This window comes from Hyperolius riggenbachi, chromosome 1, assembly GCF_040937935.1.
Source record: "Hyperolius riggenbachi isolate aHypRig1 chromosome 1, aHypRig1.pri, whole genome shotgun sequence".
Classification (NCBI taxonomy): Eukaryota; Metazoa; Chordata; class Amphibia; order Anura; family Hyperoliidae; genus Hyperolius; species Hyperolius riggenbachi.
This window is the reverse complement of record NC_090646.1, coordinates 165,230,521-165,251,954: the sequence shown is the minus strand read 5'-3', so window position 1 is coordinate 165,251,954 and position 21,434 is coordinate 165,230,521. Positions and strand designations below refer to the sequence as shown.

The following is a 21,434-nucleotide window of genomic DNA, read 5'->3' as shown; positions in this document are numbered from 1 at the left end:
TCAAAGAAGAGATAACAAATCGATAACATCTGAATCTCCATATTCCCTGATTTTGGAATAGAGACGTAAAAGCAACATACCGGGCCTGATTCACAAAGCGGTGCAAACACTTTGCACGCCTGTGAAAAGCCCTTTATCACGCCTAAACTTAGTTTAGGCGTGATCTGAAGGAATTCGCGCGAACTCCCGCGCGCAAAATTTTGCGCGCACCTTGCTTCGCGTGAAGCGCCCATTAAACCCTATGGGACTTTGCGCGCGCTGTCGCGCGAATTATAGCACAAAGCGGTGATAACTTCGCTAGTGCAAAGGTTATCAAGCCTAAAGTCTTTTAGGCGTGATAACTGAGTTATCACCGCTTTGTGAATCAGGCCCACCAGCTTCCAGGAGGTAAAGCGCAGATTCAAAGGCCTCAATATACAATACGCCATGTTATTTCCTGCCCGACTACGTGTGCTTGCGGATGACAAAACACACCTTTTTACTAACCCCTCTGAAGTTACTTCATGGCTGGACTCTAGGCCATCCGGCTCCAGGGCCTAACACCGCCGCTCTGCTGATATGATTCGTCTGCAGGTTCTGTTGTCTTTTTAGCTTTTCTCCCATGTTATTTTTACATATACTTTCCTATTGCTGGCTATTAACTTTGGTGATTATTCCTCTCACTCTGAACATCACTCAGTTGTAGCCTGCCTATGAACGTTTATCTTTTACCCTTGAATAAAAGTTGGCCTGATTTTCACCAATATGCCTGCATATTAGCTACTGAATGGGACACTTCAACACTATCCATGTTTTTCTGACTAACCCATGAGTTCCAATAGCTTCCAGGCACATCCAGATCCACAAAACCTACTGCATATCATAATAGCTCTTCTAATTAATGTGGTGTGAACAAGCACATGTTATCTTTAATGATCTTCCCTTGAAGGTTGTATCGGAACTTACTACTAGATAATGGTAACAAATTATTAATATTATATGCACTGTGAAGTCAATGCAATGTTTTAATTGCTGACATTTTAGTTATTGCCGTGGTGTTCACTTCCTGCTGCTCTCGTGCTCAAAATGGCACTTTCTCTTCCCCCTCTGCGGGTACAAGATATGTTACTGGGATAATGTTCCGGCCTAGTTCTAAAGGCAAGGAACTGGGTATTTACTGTTTCTTTAAATATTTAGCTCTGTTGTTTATTACTTTGCACCTTAAAATTCTGTATGTCCTTCAGACCCTTCGCCAACGTCACTGCTCTAAATCCACTCCGTGATGGCTGCTCAAAAAGATTCTTTCCTGACTTGGAATGTCAGGAGTATTAGGGAGAAAATTAAGAGAACGGTTGTACTGAATCACCTTAAAGAGTAACTGTCAGGCTGCAGAAGCTAATTTAAACCTCTATTCTCCTGTGTTAAACAGTTTAGAAGGAAGCTCAAAAGCCATTAGTGAAGATAAACATTTCAGTTACCTTTGATGTGTGCTTATCTTAAAGTCTGTTATAGACCCATAAAGACGCAAGCCGCAGCTAAACTGCAAAGCATTCTGGGGCCCTCCCCTCGGCTGCTAATGAGACGGTACAGGAGCTTCTAATCAGTCCAGCGCGAAACACTGATAAATCTCGGGGCAGAGTTTCACTGCAGGAGTCAGCTATTGTTCCTAGCCACATGGCTCATTAATATTCACTGCACACCGTGTTGTTCAAGAACGAGCTTATCTGTGATCAGAAGCAGGCAGGACATGACGACACATTTGGCTTCACAAACATGGAGCCTGCCATGAGCTGTCAGGAGCATCTATCTCTGCATATACTATATACAAATTCTGTGAAATCCAAACGTGGACAGTGAAATGCGTATGTAATGTAAGTACAGCCAATCTTTAGCTACTGATATATGTGTTTATTTTCTCTGAGACCCTATACCTAACAGCTCCTCTTTAAGAAGTTAGATGTGGACATTTTTGCCCTACAGAGACCCATTTTGATGAAAACCTCCAGCGATCCATACATCGACCATGGATTGGTTGGTGCTATCAATCTATCTTCAACTCTCAATCCCGTGGTGTTATGCTGCGTACACACGGTAAGAATTACCATGCAATTATGCGACCCGATCGTTTTTCCCGCACGATTCTGCACTCGATTTTCTTATCTTCATTCATTTTTCTTATCTTTTTCCATTCACCGCTATGAGAAATGGAGTGCGGAAACGATTGGGAGCAATATCGGATATGACGGATCTTATCAATCGGATCCATCTATCGCACGGAAAATCGTACCGTGTGTATTAGGCATTACTCTCGCTATATCTAGACGAGTGCACTTTCAACTGATTGAGAGCATTATTGACTCTGAAGATCGCTTTGTTTTCTTACATTGTCTATTATTTAACACTCCCATCTTGATAATTGCATTATATATTCCACCACCTTTTAAATACGTAATAATTCACAAAGCTCTGGATTTTGTAGCGGCCTCTCCACGTCTACCCTCTATTTGGCTGGGTCAACTATATGCTTTTTCCGCACTTAGATAAATCTCCAGCTGGTCAGTATTCTAGCTCACAAACAAAACTTCTTCGTATGCTCCACCTTGTGTACATTAATGATGTATGGCATAGTAAAAATCCCACCATACCTATGTACTCCTGTTACTCCGCTACCCACCATACAAGGTCCAGAATACATTATATTCTTACCAGTGATGCTCTACTCTCTAACAATACCGAGATTGAATATCTGTCACCTATATTATCTGATCACTCGCCATGCAGGGCAACTTTTACTTGGTCCTTCCCACCTAAATCTGATCTCTGGAAACTCAGCTCGAACTGGTTAACCAATATCTCTGGTGAAGCCCAAGTATTATGATTCTTGCAAAAGATGTTCCTTAAACATTGCTAAGATGTTTCTTAAACATTTTTTCAGACGGGAAATTAAGCATATAAAACTAATTCTGCCTCTGTAGAACAGTGGACTGCTAAGAAATTTAAGGCTGCGGAACTGCATTATATGCAATCCCCTATCCCTGATACAGAACTAGAATATAAAACTAAATTACATGAATTTGAACACTTACTAGCTGACAAAGCAAACCAGAATATTTCCTTCTACGTTTATTCTGTTCAGATCTGGATCAAGGTGAACTTCCATATACTATGAGAGAAGACATAATTTCACTTATTCTAAAACGAGGTAAAGACCCTAAAGAATGCGGATCATATCGTCCTATCTCCCTGATACAAAACGATACCAAAATACTTTCCAAAATCCTTGCCCACAGGTTAAACACAGTCCTCCAATCCTTAGTACACCGCGACCAATCGGGTTTTGTCCCCAATCGATCTAAGGCACTCAACCTCAGGCGCTTCTTTCTAAACCTCCAGGCATCCCACTCTAATGTTAATACTCGTATCCTAATATCCCTTGACTCCAAAAAGGCATTTGATACCATAGAGTGGGACTACCTGCTTGCTGTATTGAGGCACCTGGGATTTGGCCCGTCTTACATAAAATGGGTTCAATTATTATATACTAAACCTGTTGCCAGAGTTAACGTAAATGGCTGTCTCTCATTGAGCTACAAAGAGGCACCCATCAGGGATGACCCCTTTATCCTGTTCTTTTCGACCTAGTATTGGAACCCTTAGCTACCTTAATCAGACCACACCTAGGGATTCGAGGATGGGAAAATGACATTAATGAAAAAAATCAGTATGTATGCTGATGACAACCTATTATATTTATCAGACCCTGGTCCCTCATTTGAAAATGCATTGTCTACTATCACAAACTTTGGTCACTTTGCTAGTCTCAAGATTAATTAGACTAAGTCCTTCCTAATGCCCTTGGATTTATTCCCTCCATCACAAAAGCATCTAAAATTTCCTCTACAATGGGTTAGTTCATTCAAATATCTAGATATCATAATTTCTAGATCTCCCCATGATTTCATTAAACTTAACCTTGACCCCTTACTTTGTACAGTCTGTGGCAAGCTGAGGGCTTGGGAGAAGCTCCCTTTGACTGTTGTTGGCAGATCTAACTTGTTCAAAAGGATGATACTTCCCAAAATTCTTTATGTGACTTGGCATTCTCCCATGTTCCTCTTCCCGTCTACTTTTATCAAAATTAACTCTACCCTTGCTCAATTTCTATGGGCCATAAAGCGCTATCGTTTGGCGTTGTCAGCCCTACAATGTCCTAAAGACACTGGTGGTATAGCTTTACCTAATTGCTATGTACAGCAGGAACGTGCACAGGGGGGTGCTCTGGGTGCCCAGGCACCACACCTTTTTAAAATCTTCAAAAAAATGCCCCCCTCACTGTGGAAAATAAGCTCCGCCCCTGACCACGATAAGCCCCTCCCGCCCACGGGAAGCTCCGCCCCCACCTGGGACACTTTCATGTGAAGAGGTCCAGACAGGAATCCTAGTGTGGCATACTGACCTCTCCCTCCCCCAGCACCCATAGTGACCTCTCCCTCCACCTAGTACCCAGTGACCACTCCCTCCCCTAGCACTCACAGTGACCTCTCCCTCCACCTAGGACCCATACTGACCTCTCTCTACCCAGTACCCACAGTGACATCTCACTTCACCTAGCACTCACAGTGACCTCTTCCTCCACCTAGTACCCACAGTGACCTCTCTCTTTCCCAGCACCCACAGTGACCTTTCCCTCCATCTAGAACCCACAGTGACTTCTCCCTCCACCTAGAACCCACAGTGACCTCTCCCTCCCCCCGCACCCACAGTGACCTCTCCCTCCACCTAGCACCCACAGTGACCTCTCCCTCCCCAGCTTTAGCAGTGATCCTGCCTACCCCAGCACCCACACTGACCTATCCCTCCCCCAGCACCACATGGTGATTTTTTTCCCTCCCCCAGTGCCTACCCTCCTGTCTCCTGCAGCACCCACAGGGACCTCCCATCCCAAAAGTAGCACCTACAGTGACCTCTCCCATTGCCAGCGCCCACAGTGGCCTCTCCCAACATCCAGCATCCACTCCCTCCTCCAGTAACCACACTGACTTCTCCCAGCACCCACAGTGACCTCCCCTTCCTCCATCACCCATACTGATCTCTTCCTTCCACAGCACAGTGGCCTACCCTTACCCCAGCACCCACACTGACCCCTACCTCCCTTAGCAGCAACTATGCCATTCATATCGGCACCCATAGTGACCTCCCACCCCCTGCACCCACAATGACCTCTACCTCCCGAGACCCACAGTGATCTCCCCCAAAGGACCCACAGTGACCTCCCTTTCCTCCAGCACCCATACTGACCTCTACCTTCCACAGCACCCACAGTTACTTCTCCCCCTAGCACCCACAGTGACTTACCCTTCCCCCATCAACCACACTGACCTCTACCTCCCCTAGCAGCAACTTTGCCATTCATAGCAGTACCCACAGTGATCTCCCACCCCCTGCACACACAGCAATCCCACCAATTTTCAGCACCCACATTACACTCAACCAGTAACCCCCACTATAGCAAGAACCCAGTACTTGCACCAAGCACCCTGCACCCAATACTCACATCCGGCCTCAATATAGCACTTAGTACTTGCATCAAACAGCTACATGACACCCAATACCTGCACCCCTTCACCCTATAGCTGGCACCCAGTACTCACACCTACATGGCACAGTACTTGCACCCAGCCCCGACATGGCACTCACTACTCACACCTGCACACCGCCTTCACATGGTACCCATTATCTGCACTCACATAACTAGTACTAGCACCCAAAGTACCTGCACTCAGAGCCCACATAACACACAATGCCCACCCATAGCTAGCACCCAGTGCAGGCATGGCACCAAGTATTTGCACCTATGTGATACCCAGTACCTGCACCAGACACCCACATGTTTCATCTGCAGTAGTTACAGTTGCACTAAGCCTCCACTTGGTGCCCAGCACCCACACCAAGCATTCACATATGACATCCAGTACTTGCACCCGGAACACACAAGGGACTGAGTACCTGCAATCAACACCTGCATGATGGTTGATACACACCCATACAGCCAGAATCAACATGACACCCCGTGCCAGCACCCAGAACAACACATTTCACCCAGCATCTGCCTTTAGCACCCACATGACAACAAATACCCCACTAGCCCGCACCCATCACCCATACGTCACCATGTACAAAAAAAGGAATTATTACTCACTCCCAGTACCCACTTGGCACTCACTTGGTATTTGCACCTAAGACCCACATACCCCCATAATTAACACCCACATGGCACAGTACTCACACGTCACCAAGTTCTAAAGCCATTATATGCACCTAGTACCCGTCCATGGCCAGCACCCAAATAGCACCCAGTACCCATACTTGGTCCGAACCCATATGAGACTCAGTACTCTCCCATGGCACACATCCAGACCACACATGGCACACCCTACTCACTCATGTCCAACACTCACATGGCTCCCTGTACCAATTAGCACTCACATGGCACCCACTATTGTTTATCACCATCTGCTACTCATTCAGCACCCAATACTGCATAGCAGCCACTGGAAATAAACACCCAAACACTGGACCTTGGTACCCAAAGCAGCTTGACACAGACTTTACTTTGGCATCTCGGCACCCACTGCAACTTAGCACAAAGTGGACCTTTGCATCTTACCATCCACTGCATCTGGGCACCCACTGCACCTTGGTACTTACTGCAGTTTTGCATCTAATAATGCTTAGCAACCACTGCATATTGGTAACAACTTATTTTCCTGAAAAGAGGCTTGGGTGCTGATCAAGAGGGACAGAGGTCCAAGTAATGAAAGGTGAGTCTGTGCCTCCACTGTGGGCTCCACTGTACCCACTTTAACCCACTAACAGTGGGCACCTATCACTGCTGATTTGAGGGTGGTAGCAAGGAGACACAAAGTCTGCCTAATACTGCTATAAAGGTGTGTTTGTGTGTGTGTGTGTGTGTGGGGGGGGGGGGGGGTGTTAAGACTGCCTTATGCTTTCTGGAGAGGGGGTATTACATACAAAACTTTGCACGATTTATCGATTTCAAATTTTGAGCACCACACCCTTGAGGATCCTCTGCATGGCCCTGCCCCTTTCTGCAGCACCCACACTGACCTCTACTTTTCCCAGCATCCACCCCTCCCCCTTATAGCTGGCACCCAGTACTCACACTCACATGACACCAAGTACAGTATCTGCACCCAGGCTTAAAATTGCACCCAGTACTCACACCTGCACACAGCCTCCACATGGCCCCCACTATCTGCACCAAGCACCCACTTAACCCGTACCCAAAGTACCTGCTTTCAAAACTCATGTGATGCCCAAAGCCCACCCGTAGCCAGCACCCAGTACAGGCATGGCGCCAAGTATTCGCACCCATGTCACACCCGGTACCTGTACCCAGCATCCACATGACATCGAGTACATGCACCTAGATCTTACATGGCACTAAGTATTTGCAATCAACATCCGCATGACACTCGATACCTAACCATAGCCAGAACCCACATGACACTCAGTACTTACACCCAGAACCCACATGGCACCCATCATCTGCATTCAGCAGCATGACAATCAATACCCCTCTAGCCAGAAACAAGGAGGGGGGGGGGGGGGCATGCGGGGAAAGGCATTGCCAGGCCCCTTTTTTAAATTTGAGCACCCCCCACTTAAGGACCCTCTGCATGGCCCTGATGTACAGTATGTTACTTAGCTACATAATTATCACGTGTACTTTGGTTTACGTGAAGATAACTCTTTACTACAAGGCCTTCTTTTTACCAACCTTCCCTTTTCACATACAGATCCACTATATAATGTACTTAAGGGAATAGGTGGTATTTCCACCTATTTAGACCTCTATCCATAACTCTAAAGCAGATGTTCTATGTCTGGGAGAAGTCACACAAGCTACTTCTACAAGATTCCAAGCCCAATCAAATTCCACTCTGGGAGAATGCCAACCTGTAATAATCTCCTCTGTGAGGTCTGTTTTGTCTTCAGACACTACTGCAGCCAGACTAAGCTGTCTGCTGTCTGCAGAGATTTTCTGACATTTACAATGAAGGAATTGACCATTTGCATCTCATTCGCATTCCATTGTGGTGTGGTCTGCTATTCTGAATTCAAGTGCTATGAGGTTTGCATGGGGATGCATTAACTTATGAGATGCAGACTAAGTGAATGCAGATGGCTGCCTTGTCCTTTTGCATGCTTCTCTCTGATTGGTGTGTTCATCCATAAAAGTCACTTCCTGAGTCTGCCTCCCCGCCCGACATATTGCTAGTCTATAGGACTGCAGTCCTGGGTCTTTGTTCATGTGAATACTTCGTGTTAGCACTCATACCTTTGATAGCTGTAATAATAACTTTCATTATTGTATTGATATTCTGTCTCAGACCTTAATCAAATCCTGGTGTGTTTGATCCGGCAGGACCCCGGGGATTCACAAATAGCATAGGATTGTTACCATTACTGAATTGATACTCTGTGTTGACCTTTTGCTTGTACCTCTGACTCTGCTCTCTGCCTCCTCATTCTGTACTGTGCTTATCTGATCTGTTGCCAATTCTCTGCCTGATTATCGACCCTGATTTCTGCCTAATGATTCTGTACTGTATCTCCTAATCTGTTGCCGACCCCTGTTTGTTTGACCACTCTGCTACCAGTGGGTTCCTCCCACTGGGGCTTCCCGCCTTGGTGGCATTCGCCACTTTACTGTGCACCAATCACGTGTACTTCTCATGATAATAAAGTATACTGATTTGTTATGTTCTGTACTGTATGTATTGCTCATTGCTGCATTCGCATTGAGCAATTTCTGCCTGACATGTATGGATTGCTCTGTGAATGAATGTCTGTTTCCTCAAAGTCTGCTGTCAGTTTGACAGACATTCATCTGATCTGTGGTAGATCAGTTCCTGTTCCTGTTCTGTTATTATATTGCTCATCGCTGCATTCGCTTTGTGCAATTTCTGTCTGTCATCTGTGGATGGTTCAGGGGATTAGTCTTGCTGTGCCCCACAGCTCCACCTGCTGGCTGGATTTGTTCCTCCCCAGGTGTATTCCATTACTGGGCTCCTCTGTTTGAACGCTTGTGGAGATCTCCTCAGGGTCATCGTACACGCTGTGCGCTGACCGTGGAGATCGTTCCCGCAATCGTTACTCAACCTTGATGAATTTGGTAAAATTCCTGATTTTAAGTTCTGAGTAAATAAAGGCATAATTTTCCTGCATCAGCTAATAGCTGCAGCTTTCTGAGAACTGTAGCTTGCCATGGTCTGCTTTTGACAGGTATTTACAGTTGAGACATGCTTTTTACCAACAGTTTGATACTAAACCCCCCCCCCCCCCCCACCCCAACCAGAAAACTTGGATTTTCTCTCGTCTGAACAGTTAATCTCAAAGTTATATAAATCATTAATTTTACCCAGTGCACAAGCCAAACTTATCACCTGTAGACTGACCTGGGTAGAAGATGTGGGTGAAATAGATAGAAGAAGATTGGGAGAAAACCCTTGAAAAGGTAGTTAAAGTCTCCCCACACAAACCGACCGGCTATTATACCTATTCATCGTGCATATTTTACAATAATACGTCATGCGAAGTTTAAGCCTGGGACACCTACCTGCTGCCTTAAGTGTATGAGTGCACCTGGTACCTTTTTTCATTTAATGTGGAATTGTCCCAATGTCAATTTATATTGGAAGCAGGTGATTACATTTCTAAATGACCATATGGGATGACCAGTAGTAAGTGACCCTAAATTATGTCTTCTGAGTATTTTTCCTGACTCCTTAACTGATACATTCACTAAATACTTCACACTAGAAGTGATGCATATTGCACAAAAACTTCCCACTAAGCACTGGATCTCTGCTACTGTTCCTACCTGTTCTGATTTTATTAGAGCTGTAAACCAGGTCTTACTACTTCGCAAGGCGATATACCAACGTAGAGGTACCATGGCTAAATTTGATAAAATGTGGACAACTTGGCTGTCCTCCAGTAAAACCAATATATAGGCTCAGTCTATGAATCCTTACAGTAGCTATCACCTATTGTTCTTTACATTAGACGTTTGGCGAAGGATCTGCACAAATCTCTCTCAAAGTAGTTATTTAAAACATAACTTACTATAAGGATATAACTACTTCTATGCTGGATATACATTTCATTAACCACTTGAGGACCGCGGGCTTTACCCCCCTTAAGGACCAGAGCCTTTTTTCCATTCAGACCACTGCAGTTTTCACGGTTTATTGCTCGCTCATACAACCTACCACCTAAATGAATTTTGGCTCCTTTTCTTGTCACTAATAAAGCTTTCTTTTGGTGCTATTTGATTGCTGCTGCGATTTTTACTTTTTATTATATTCATCAAAAAAGACATTCATTTTGTCAAAAAAATGATTTTTTTAACTTTCTGTGCTGACATCTTTCAAATAAAGTAAAATTTCTGTATACATGCAGCACGAAAAATGTGGACAAACATGTTTTTTATAAAATAAAAAAAAACCTCTCTGTAAATGGACAATTGTGTGTAAAAAAATCAAAAGATTGTCATTTAGGGCTGGTGCACACCGAGCGGCTTTTTGGGCGTTTTCAGATCCGCTTGCGGCTGCGGATCTGCTTGGTCAATGTATCTCAATGGGGTGGTGCACACCAGAGCGGCAGGCGTTTTGCAGAAACGAAAAATGCCTGGGTGAGGCATTTTTTGGATTTCGGATGCGTTTCTGCCTCCAATGTTAAGTATAGGAAAAACGCAAAACGCCTGTAAAACCGCTTGATCAAGCGGATTTTGATGCGGATGCGTTTTTTTCAAGAATGCGCACTTCCAGGTCAAAGTGTGCTTCCTGTGTGGCAGATTTGCATGAGGGATTTTAGACTGCGCAGGAGGAAGATGGCAGCAAAGTGGTTTACCACAGAAAACCTGATAATTAAGATTGAAAACAGCCCAGAACTTTATGACAAGTCACTCTTCTCTCCAAACCACAGTGTCACCTCTCCTGAACTAACCCACAATGTTGTTAAGGACCCCACCCTTTTTATATTGGGTTTTTTACTTCAATTGCTCAATGTGCTTCACATGTGTCATCAATATATCGCACTTTAACCCTTTGTTTAAGGTCTTTCTACCTCTTTTCCTGAAAAACGCAAAACGCAAAACGCTTCCAAAAACGCTTGCAAAAACGCACGCAAAAAACGCAAAACGCTCCCAAAACGCCCCAAAACCGCGCTATCAAAATGACACTAAGCGGTTCAAAAAAACGCTAGCGTTTTGCGGATCTGCTTGCGGTTTTTGGTGTGCACCAGCCCTTACAGAGGTATTTCTCCCACCCAGCATGGGTATGTGTAAAAATACACCGCAAAACACATTGTACTACTTCTCCCGAGTACGGCGATACCACATGTGTGGCACTTTTTTGCACCCAAACTGCGCTAAGGGGCCCAAAGTCCAATGAGTACCTTTAGGATTTCACAGGTCATTTTGCGGCATTTGATTTCCAGACTACTCCTCACAGTTTAGGGCCCCTAAAATGCCAGGGCAGTATAGGAACCCCGCAAATGACCCCATTTTAGAAAGAAGACACCCCAAGGTATTCTGTTAGGACTATGGTGAGTTTATAGAAGATTTTATTTTTTGTCACAAGTTAGCGGAAAGTGACACTTTGTGAAAAAAAAACAATGCAAATCAATTTCCGCTAACTTGTGACAAATAATAAAAGCTTCTATGAACTCACCATACTCCTAACAGAGTACCTTGGTATGTCTTCTTTCTAAAATGGGGTCATTTGTGGGGTTCCTATACTGCCCTGGCATTTTAGGGGCCCTAAACCGTGAGGAGTAGCCTGGAAATCAAATGCCGCAAAATGACCTGTGAAATCCTAAAGGTACTCATTGGACTTTGGGCCCCTTAGCGCAGTTAGGGTGCAAAAAAGTGCCACACATGTGGTATGGCCATACTCGGGAGAAGTAGTACAATGTGTTTTGGGGTGTATTTTTACACATACCCATGCTGGGCGCAAGAAATATCTCTGTAAATGGACAATTGTGTGTAAAAAAATCAAAAGATTGTCACTTACAGAGGTATTTCTCCCACCCAGCATGGGTATGTGTAAAAATACACCCCAAAACACATTGTACTACTTCTCCCGAGTACGGCGATACCACATGTGTGGCACTTTTTTGCACCCTAACTGCGCTAAGGGGCCCAGAGTCCAATGAAAACCTTTAGGCTTTACAGGGGTGCTCAAAATTTAGCACCCCGCCCACTTGCCAGGACAGTTAACAAACCCCACAAATGACCCCATTTTGGAAAAAATACACAACAAGGTATTCCATGAGGGGAATGGTGAGGTCATTGAAAATTTTATTTTTTGTCACAAGTTAACGGAAAATGACACTTTGTAAAAAAAAAAATTCTGCTAACAGTGACAAAAACTAAAATCTTCTATGAACTCACCATGCACCTCATATAATACTTTAGGACAGTGTTTTTCAACCGGTGTGCCGCGGCATGTTGCCTGGTGTGCCGTCCTCTTCCCCCCTCCCGCACGTCCCCGCGACCGCCGCTGCTATTACCTTAGCAGCGGCCGCTCTCCCCTCTCCAGCGCATGTGTTTATTCAAGGCAAGCAGCGTATCTCCCGGCTGCTCTGTGTGACGCGCAGGAATCAGGGCTCGGTTACCATAGTAACGGCGATACATATCGCCGCTACAGGAAGCCGTTGCCCTGCTTCCTGCGCGTCACACAGAGCAGCCGGGAGATACGCTGCTTGCATTGAATAAACACATGCGCTGGAGAGTGGAGAGCGGCAGCTGTTAAGGTAATAACAGCGGCGGGGACGGGCGGGGGGCACCACCTACCCATACTGGGGCACTATACTAGCTATACTGGGGCGCTATACTGGCTATACTGGGGCACTATACTAGCTATACTGGGGCACTATACTAGCTATACTGGGGCACTATACTAGCTATACTGGGGCACTATACTGGCTATACTGGGGCACTATACTGGCTATACTGGGGCACTATACTAGCTACACTGGGGCGCTATACTGGGGCACTATACTAGCTATACTGGGGCACTATACTGGGGCACTATACTGGCTATACTGGGGCACTATACTGGCTATACTGGGGCACTATACTAGCTATACTGGGGCACTATTCTGGCTATACTGGGGCACTATTCTGGCTATACTGGGGCACTATACTGGGGACACTATACTGGCTATACTGGGGCACTATACTGGGGGCACTATACTGGCTATACTGGGGCACTATTCTGGCTATACTGGGGCACTATTCTGGCTATACTGGGGCACTATTCTGGCTATACTGGGGCACTATACTGGCTATACTGGGGCACTATACTAGCTATACTGGGGCACTATTCTGGCTATACTGGGGCACTATTCTGGCTATACTGGGGCACTATACTGGGGGCACTATACTGGCTATACTGGGGCACTATACTGGGGGCACTATACTGGCTATACTGGGGCACTATTCTGGCTATACTGGGGCACTATTCTGGCTATACTGGGGCACTATACTGGGAGCACTATACTGGCTATACTGGGGGCACTATACTGGCTATACTGGGGCACTATTCTGGCTATACTGGGGCACTATACTGGGGCACTATACTGGCTATACTGGGGGCACTATATTGGCTATACTGGGGCACTATACTAGCTATACTGGGGCACTATTCTGGCTATACTGGGGCACTATTCTGGCTATACTGGGGCACTATTCTGGCTATACGGGGGCACTATACTGGGGCACTATACTGGCTATACTGGGGGCACTATACTGGCTATACTGGGGCACTATTCTGGCTATACTGGGGCACTATACTGGCTATACTGGGGCACTATTCTGGCTATACTGGGGCACTATTCTGGCTATACCGGGGCACTATACTGGGGCACTATACTGGCTATACTGGGGGCACTATACTGGGGGCACTATACTGGCTATACTGGGGCACTATTCTGGCTATACTGGGGCACTATTCTGGCTATACTGGGGCACTATACTGGGAGCACTATACTGGCTATACTGGGGGCACTATACTGGCTATACTGGGGCACTATTCTGGCTATACTGGGGCACTATACTGGGGCACTATACTGGCTATACTGGGGGCACTATATTGGCTATACTGGGGCACTATTCTGGCTATACTGGGGCACTATACTAGCTATACTGGGGCACTATTCTGGCTATACTGGGGCACTATTCTGGCTATACTGGGGCACTATTCTGGCTATACGGGGGCACTATACTGGGGCACTATACTGGCTATACTGGGGGCACTATACTGGCTATACTGGGGCACTATTCTGGCTATACTGGGGCACTATACTAGCTATACTGGGGCACTATTCTGGCTATACTGGGGCACTATTCTGGCTATACTGGGGCACTATACTGGGGCACTATACTGGCTATACTGGGGGCACTATACTGGCTATACTGGGGCACTATACTAGCTATACTGAGGCAACTAAACTCCCTCCTACACTGGGGCAACTATGCTAGCTATGCAGCCGCCCCCTCCCCCCCCCCCATAGCCTGCTGCGCACGGCACTGTCCACTAGGTCGCGCAAACACCCGCCCCCCCAACCCCCCGCCCCACCGCACCCCCCCCCCCCCCTCTCCGCCGTTCCCCAGAGGAAAATTTGGTCAGAAAGTGTTCCCCGGGCCGGAAAAGGTTTGGAAACACTGCTTTAGGGTAAAGGGAGGGAGACAACGAGAGCCCAATATGGTGTAGTATGTACTGGTCGTTAAGTGAAGATGTGTAATTGCAAGAGTGGTACTCACAAGTCTGGGTTACCTTCCAGGTAACCACCGTATAGGCAGGTGGGAAGATTAGACCTGTCCCCGCTCAGGATTAAGAAGTCGCTCTCTGTAGATCTGAGAAAAAAGGGGCCAATTCCCCTCCACCAGGGGTGGACACAGTAATGTAAGCAATATTACAGAGGCGCCAGAAGTATAAAACAGGATAAAATGTTTAAAAGGCAGGGAGGCAAAAGGTGGACTTACCTCCCTGGTGCAGACACAAGAAATTGTCGGGTTTTTGACAAAAAATAACGTTTTATTAATATACTCCAACATTTTATCCTGTTTTATACTTCTGGCGCCTCTGTAATATTGCTTACATTACTGCTTTAGGGTGTCCTCTTTCCAAAATGGGGTCATTTGTGGAGTCTGCCCTGGCATTTAGGGGTCTCTGCAATCATTACATGTATGGCCAGTATTAGGAGTTTCTGCTATACTCCTTATATTGGGTATACGGGTAATGCACTATGGGCTGAAAGGAAAAATGAACGGCAAACATACCTTGCTCCACATCAATGGCAGATCTTCCTCCACATCAATGGCAGTGATAACCTCAGGAGAGAGACACTCCGTGCCACCCTGCACTCAGGGTGAGCCACCAACTTATGTGACTGGGCCTCAGAACTTTAGTATACAGCATTATGCCTGTAGGATACAGCAATATGCCTGCCAATAGAGATGACTCTGTGTGGCATTAAAGTATCATCATAGGCCCAAAGTAAATCACATATAAACCGGGGGTGTCCACACTCAAGGGAAATTCAAACATGCCGTCTTATATCGCCAACCCAGGACAGATCAGCAATATCGAGCATGGAAACCGATCCTTCTTCCGACTTTGATGCTTACCTGTTTGGTTTTCAAGCTTACCTCTCCTCCCCCTGGGACAATGTGCGAAATACCACTGAGTGTGTGCCTACTCCTGTGTCTGGAGTTCCCTAGGTTCTAATAGTGTACCTGCTCGTGGTACCTCTCAAAGCACTCCCCTAGGCATAGGCCAGGCTGGTCAGGACATTTGGGACAATAAAAACTGGTGTCAGTCCTTCTTCTAGCACTGCTGCAGACACGACAACGTTTTCTTCGGATGCGTTGACCTGGGGCACTCGGAAGCTGATAGGCGTAAGGCCTTCCATGCAGTCAGCTAGTTGCATCTGGGGGGGGGGGGGGGGGGGGGCTGGCACTTCCTGGATACAGGAGGTCCAGAATGATCTGTTCCTGAAATTGAAGGAAAGATCCAGTTCTCCCAGCCTTACTGTAGAGAACAAAGCTGTTATAAACTGCCAATTGAATCAGATAAAAAGACACTTTCTTATACCAGCGTCTTGTTTTCCGGGAAATTAAATAGGGTGCTAACCTCTGGTCGTTGAAGTCCACCCCTCCCATGTTGACATTATATTCGTGGACAACAAGGGGCTTTTCAATGACCTCAGTTGCCCATTGAATTTGGACTGTCGTGTCTGTGTGAATGGTGGACAGAAAGTAAACGTCCCTCTTGTCCCTCGATTTCACCGCCAGCAGGTCGTCAGTACGCAAGGCGGCCCTCTGCCCCCGTTCAAGTCTGGTGGTAACGAGCCGTTGGGGAAAGCCCTGGCGACTAGGCCGCGCAGTGCCACAGCATCGGATTCCTTCTAACTTTAAGTGCTGATAGAGGGCCACACTTGTGTAATAGTTGTCCACATAAAGATGGTACCCCTTCTGGAACAAGGGTGACACCAAGTTCCACACAACCTTTCCACTGCTCCCCAGGTAGTCAGGGCATCCGACCGGCTCCAATTTTGAGTCTTTTACCTCATACTAGACCCTAAAACGACATGTATAGCCTGTGGCCCTTTCACAGAGCTTATACAGTTTCACCCCATACTGGGCGCGCTTGCTTGGGATGTACTGTTTGATGCCAAGGCGCCCGGTAAAGCGTAAGAGGGACTCGTCTACGCAGATGTTCTGTCCAGGGGTATAAGCATCTGCAAATGTTGATGACAGGTGGTCTATGAGGGGCCGAATTTTGTGGAGCCGGTCATAAGCAGGGTGGCCCTTTTCATGACAGGTTTTGTCGTCATTGAAGTGCAGGAAGCACACGATGGACTCAAATCGTGTCCTGGACATGGCAGCAGGGTACAAGAAAACATGATGTACTGGGTTCGGAGACCAATACGACCGCAATACATTCTGTTTCATTAGTCCAAAGTGAAGGATAAGGGCCAAAAAGATTTTAATTTCGGAAACTTGGACTGGTTTCCACTGGAAAGGCTGGGCATAGCTGCTCTCCGGGTGCTCGGTGATGAATTGTGTGGCTTTACGGTTGGTCTCAACCACAATTAAGTCCAAGAGAACCTGGGTGAATAACAGCTGCAAAAAGTCAAGGGCCGTTCCTAGATGAGCTGTCGCCACCTGGACTCCAGACTGGGCGTATTTGAGAGGTATTGGGGGTGGTGGCGAGTGGGGTCTCAGAGGCAATCAAACAATCACGGGACAATCAAATACAATTACAGCGCAATCGAATCCGAACACAGCACAAGCAAATCTGATGCACTCGGTAGGTGGTGGTTGGAGGTGGTGGGGGGGAGGGTGGGGTTGGGGTGGCGGGAAGTGGGGTCTCAGAGGCAATCAAACAATCACAGGACAATCAAAGCCGATCACGGGACAATCAAATACAATTACAGCACAATCGAATCCAATCACAGCACAAGTAAATCTGATGCACTCGGAAGGTGGTGGTTGGAGGTGGTGGGGAGGATGGGGTTGGGGGTGGCGGGAAGTGGGGTCTCAGAGGCAATCAAACAATCATGGGACAATCAAAGCCGATTACGGGGACAATCAAATACAATTACAGCACAATCGAATACAATCACAGCACAAGCAAATCTGATGCACTTGGAAGGTGGTGGTTGGAGGTGGTGGTGGTTGGAGGTGATGGGGGGGAGGGTGGGGTTGGGGGTGGCGGGAAGTGGGGTTTCAGAGGCAATCAAACAATCACGGGACAATTGAAGCAGATCACGGGACAATCAAATACAATTGCAGCACAATCGAATACAATCGCAGCACAATCGAATACAATCACAGCACAGTCAAATACAATGCACTCGGACGGTGATTGGGGGGGGGGGGTGTCTGAGGGCGATTTGAGGGGGTGGAGGGTTAATCAGGAGCCCGCACGGGGCAGACTGAGTCCTGATCTGATGAGAGGCAGACACAGGGGGTTACTGATCGAAGATCAGTTGGTGATTGCTGGGGAAGACAGATGTAAACAATGCGCAGGGGATGTAATCAGGAGGGGGGTCTGAGGGCAATCGAGGGTCTGGGCAGGTGATCGGTTGCCCCCGCGGGGAAGTTAGGGTCTGCTCTGATGGGTGGGGGTGCTGAGGGGTGATGGACAGGTGATAGACAGGTGATCAGAGGGGGATCAGAGGGGGATCAGAGGGTAAGGTAGCTGTATACAGATGTATACAGTATACAGGGGGGTAGTCTGGGATGGGGTCTGGGGGTGATCTAAAGGAAGGGGGGTGATCAGGGGTGATTAGGAGGCAGTTAGGGACCTAATCTAAGGGATAGCGTCGATAGTTAGTGGCAGGTGGGGGTTTTAGAGGGGTGCAAGGGTGCTGGCAGGGGTCTGCTGGGGTGATCAGGGGGGGTCTGAAGGTTGAGGTGGGAGATCAGGGGGGCTAGGTGCAAAAAAAAAATGTGTTGTGTATACTCACAATAGCTTCCTCCTCGCTGGTGGTCTCTGGAACAATGAGACCACGAGGCGAGGAGGAAGCATGTATAAGGCACTTTGTTTACCTAACAAAGTGCCTTATACGTGTTGATTGGCGGAGATTTGTATTCCTCCGCTCGCCGGCGCTGCTAAGTGGCCGGCGAGCTGGAGGCTAAATCTCCGGCTATCGATCCCCGGCAGAGGATCGCGTCACGGATGACGCGATCGCTCCGCCCATGCCCGTACAAGGACCGCCGCCAATTGTACATGTGGCGGTCCTTGCGGGATCCACTTTCCGGCCGCCCCTGTGCAGTGGGCGGCCGGTAAGTGGTTAACATTCATATCAGAAATTAGACATCAGTGCTAATGTTCGGTTTATGTTTTTTGTTCTCTGATGTTAATTGTAACCAAGGCTTAGTTGCATTAATGTATGATGATGTATATATTAATATATTATATCAGCTTCGCTGTCAATAGAGCTCGATTTTGGAAAACAAATTGAGATAGTGGTTCCTTAAGTGACCAGCAAGCAAGAAATACTTTTGCCAGTACTTTTTCACCCACTTTTTATAATTTATTTTAACTTCAGACAGAGTGCTGAACCGCTTTAACTTTAACCGCTTGCCGCCCGCGTCACGCCAGTAGGCGTGGCCGCGGCGGCAGCCCCAGGACCAGCTAACGCCAATTGTCGGAAAGTCCTGAGGCAGCAGTTTACGGGAGATCGCGCGCACGCTGCGCGCGCATCTCCCGCTTGGTGGGCGGAGCTGAGCTCCGCCTTCAGTCAGACTGTTACACGGCGAAACCGCCGTGTATTTACATGTGCAGCGCTGCGATCAGCAGCAGCGCTGCACTGGGGACAGCCGTGTGACACGGCTGTCCCCATGGGGGACAAGAGAGCGATCGGCTCTCATAGGCAGAAGCCTATGACAGCCGATCGCCATGATTGGCCGGCTGGGGGGAGGGAGGGGATTTAGAAAAAAAAAAAAAAGAAAATGGCAAAAAATATTAACAAAAAAAAAAATATTTATAAAAAAAAAAATAAACACGGGGGGGCGATCAGACCTCACCAACAGAGAGCTCTGTTGGTGGGGAGAAAAGGGGGGGGATCACTTGTGTGCAGAGGTATACGGCCCTGCAGCTTGGCCTTAAAGCTGCAGTGGCCAATTAAGGTAAAATTAGGCTGGTCACTAGGGGGGTTTACCACCATGGTCCTCAAGAGGTTAAATGGAAAATTACCTCCACTGAGAAAACTTAGAAGAAAAAGTGAATTGAATAAGGGCTATTGGGCTTTATTCACAAAACTTCTCATAAATGGCTTATTACCTAATTGATAAAAAAAATAACCTTTCAGCACATTTACAAGCAAAATAATCACTCAAAGTAAGTTGTTCCTAATTAACTTCAATTCAATATTACTTTTCTTACCATAATTATATTATATTTTTGCTCTTTGAAGCTTAACAATGTATAATAGATAAGGTGAAAACAGGTGAAAAAAAGCTTTGTGAAGCATGTCCAAAGTGGGAACAAATAATTATTTCATTCAGTAATGATGACACTCTATATAAGCTGCAACATGTTTCTCGGGCATTACCCATTTCATGTGTAGGAGTGTATCTTCTGTTACATATAACTTGGTCCCTTTGTAACTTTTTGCTGTATTCTATCCCCCCTGGGTGGAGGGTTGTTCCCCTACCCAAATGATCCAGAGAGCGACTTTTAATCTTAGTGGGGTTGGGTCTATTCTCCCCACTTGCATTGTATGTAGTCATCTACAGGTGGCTCGTGTCTTTGAGCATAATTATTCAAATGATCTAATACACGTGTCAAACTCCAGGCCTGAAGGGCCAGATCCATGCCAGTGTTTAGGATGGACTGAGAAAGAAAGGAATGTGTTCTACCTGATGGACCACACCTTTCCTGATTCAGACTCATCAATTCATTTGAGCTGTATAAAAAATGTGTGAGGATCTCGGCCCTCGTAGGACTGGTTTGACATACCTGATCTAATAGAAGGTATTAATCTACTATACTATATTGGCTTTCACCTTTTGTTTTGTCTCCAGTTTTTCAACATACTTTAGTAATGTATACTTACTCGGTGAGATGTTCTGGGTTGCTAATTGTGGCTGATAAAGCCAGGAAAGGACAGCGAATTATGGCCAGTAAATGCTCCCAGACTTCCGCTCCAATTTCTCCTCCCAAGCAATGTACCTTGCATTGTGAAGAAATTTCAAGTCATTAAGATCATATAAATACAAGCTTAGGAAAGGTCAACTGAATTAAATATAAAGCAAGTAATAGTATTTACCATAGTTTTTCATTTTATACCCCCTCAAAAAAATTTCAAATTTTTTCCTGATGAAGCAAGAAATTCCTGTAAAACACATTGCATTCAAAGTGTTTTATGTCTAAAAATAAAACTGTTTTAGAAACTTGACTACCTGTGTCACATACCCAGAGAAAAGTCCACCACAACCTCCTTTTTAAGTGTATTTTACTGTATTTTATCCTAAGTGGCACCTTCTTTTTACCCATGTTTCTTTGAAGTGTACTGTCCATGCTTGATGGAGGGGTGCTGCCCATTTTTTCCTCTTCTACAGAATGGGGTTGGGTTTGTTCTCCCCACCTGCTTATACAGTGGTTGAGAGAGAGACCAAGAGCCCAATATAGTATAGCAAGTTTGTGTTATTGTATGGTTGTATAATTAGAAGAGCAATACTCACAAACACGGTTTACCTCTAGTAAACCGCGTTTGTGAGTATTACTCTTCTAATTATACAACCATACAATAACACAAACTTGCTATACTATATTGGGCTCTTGGTCTCTCTCTCTCCCTATTTTCCAAGCATTATTCTTAAAATGAAACTCTTTTTGTCCCTATAAAGC

The 21,434-nt window shown here is 46.2% G+C and overlaps 1 protein-coding gene across 2 annotated transcripts in view; it reads right to left on the bottom strand.

Moving 5' to 3' along the window:
* The window catches only part of LOC137569288 (probable ATP-dependent RNA helicase DDX60), a 573,444-nt gene that overhangs the window by 319,984 nt on the left and 232,026 nt on the right, over positions 1-21,434 (bottom strand). For both annotated transcript variants that reach the window (XM_068278827.1, XM_068278828.1), the window contains one exon: positions 20,641-20,756. In XM_068278827.1, coding sequence (XP_068134928.1) covers positions 20,641-20,756 — 116 coding nt within the window. The remainder of the gene's footprint in view (positions 1-20,640; positions 20,757-21,434) is intronic.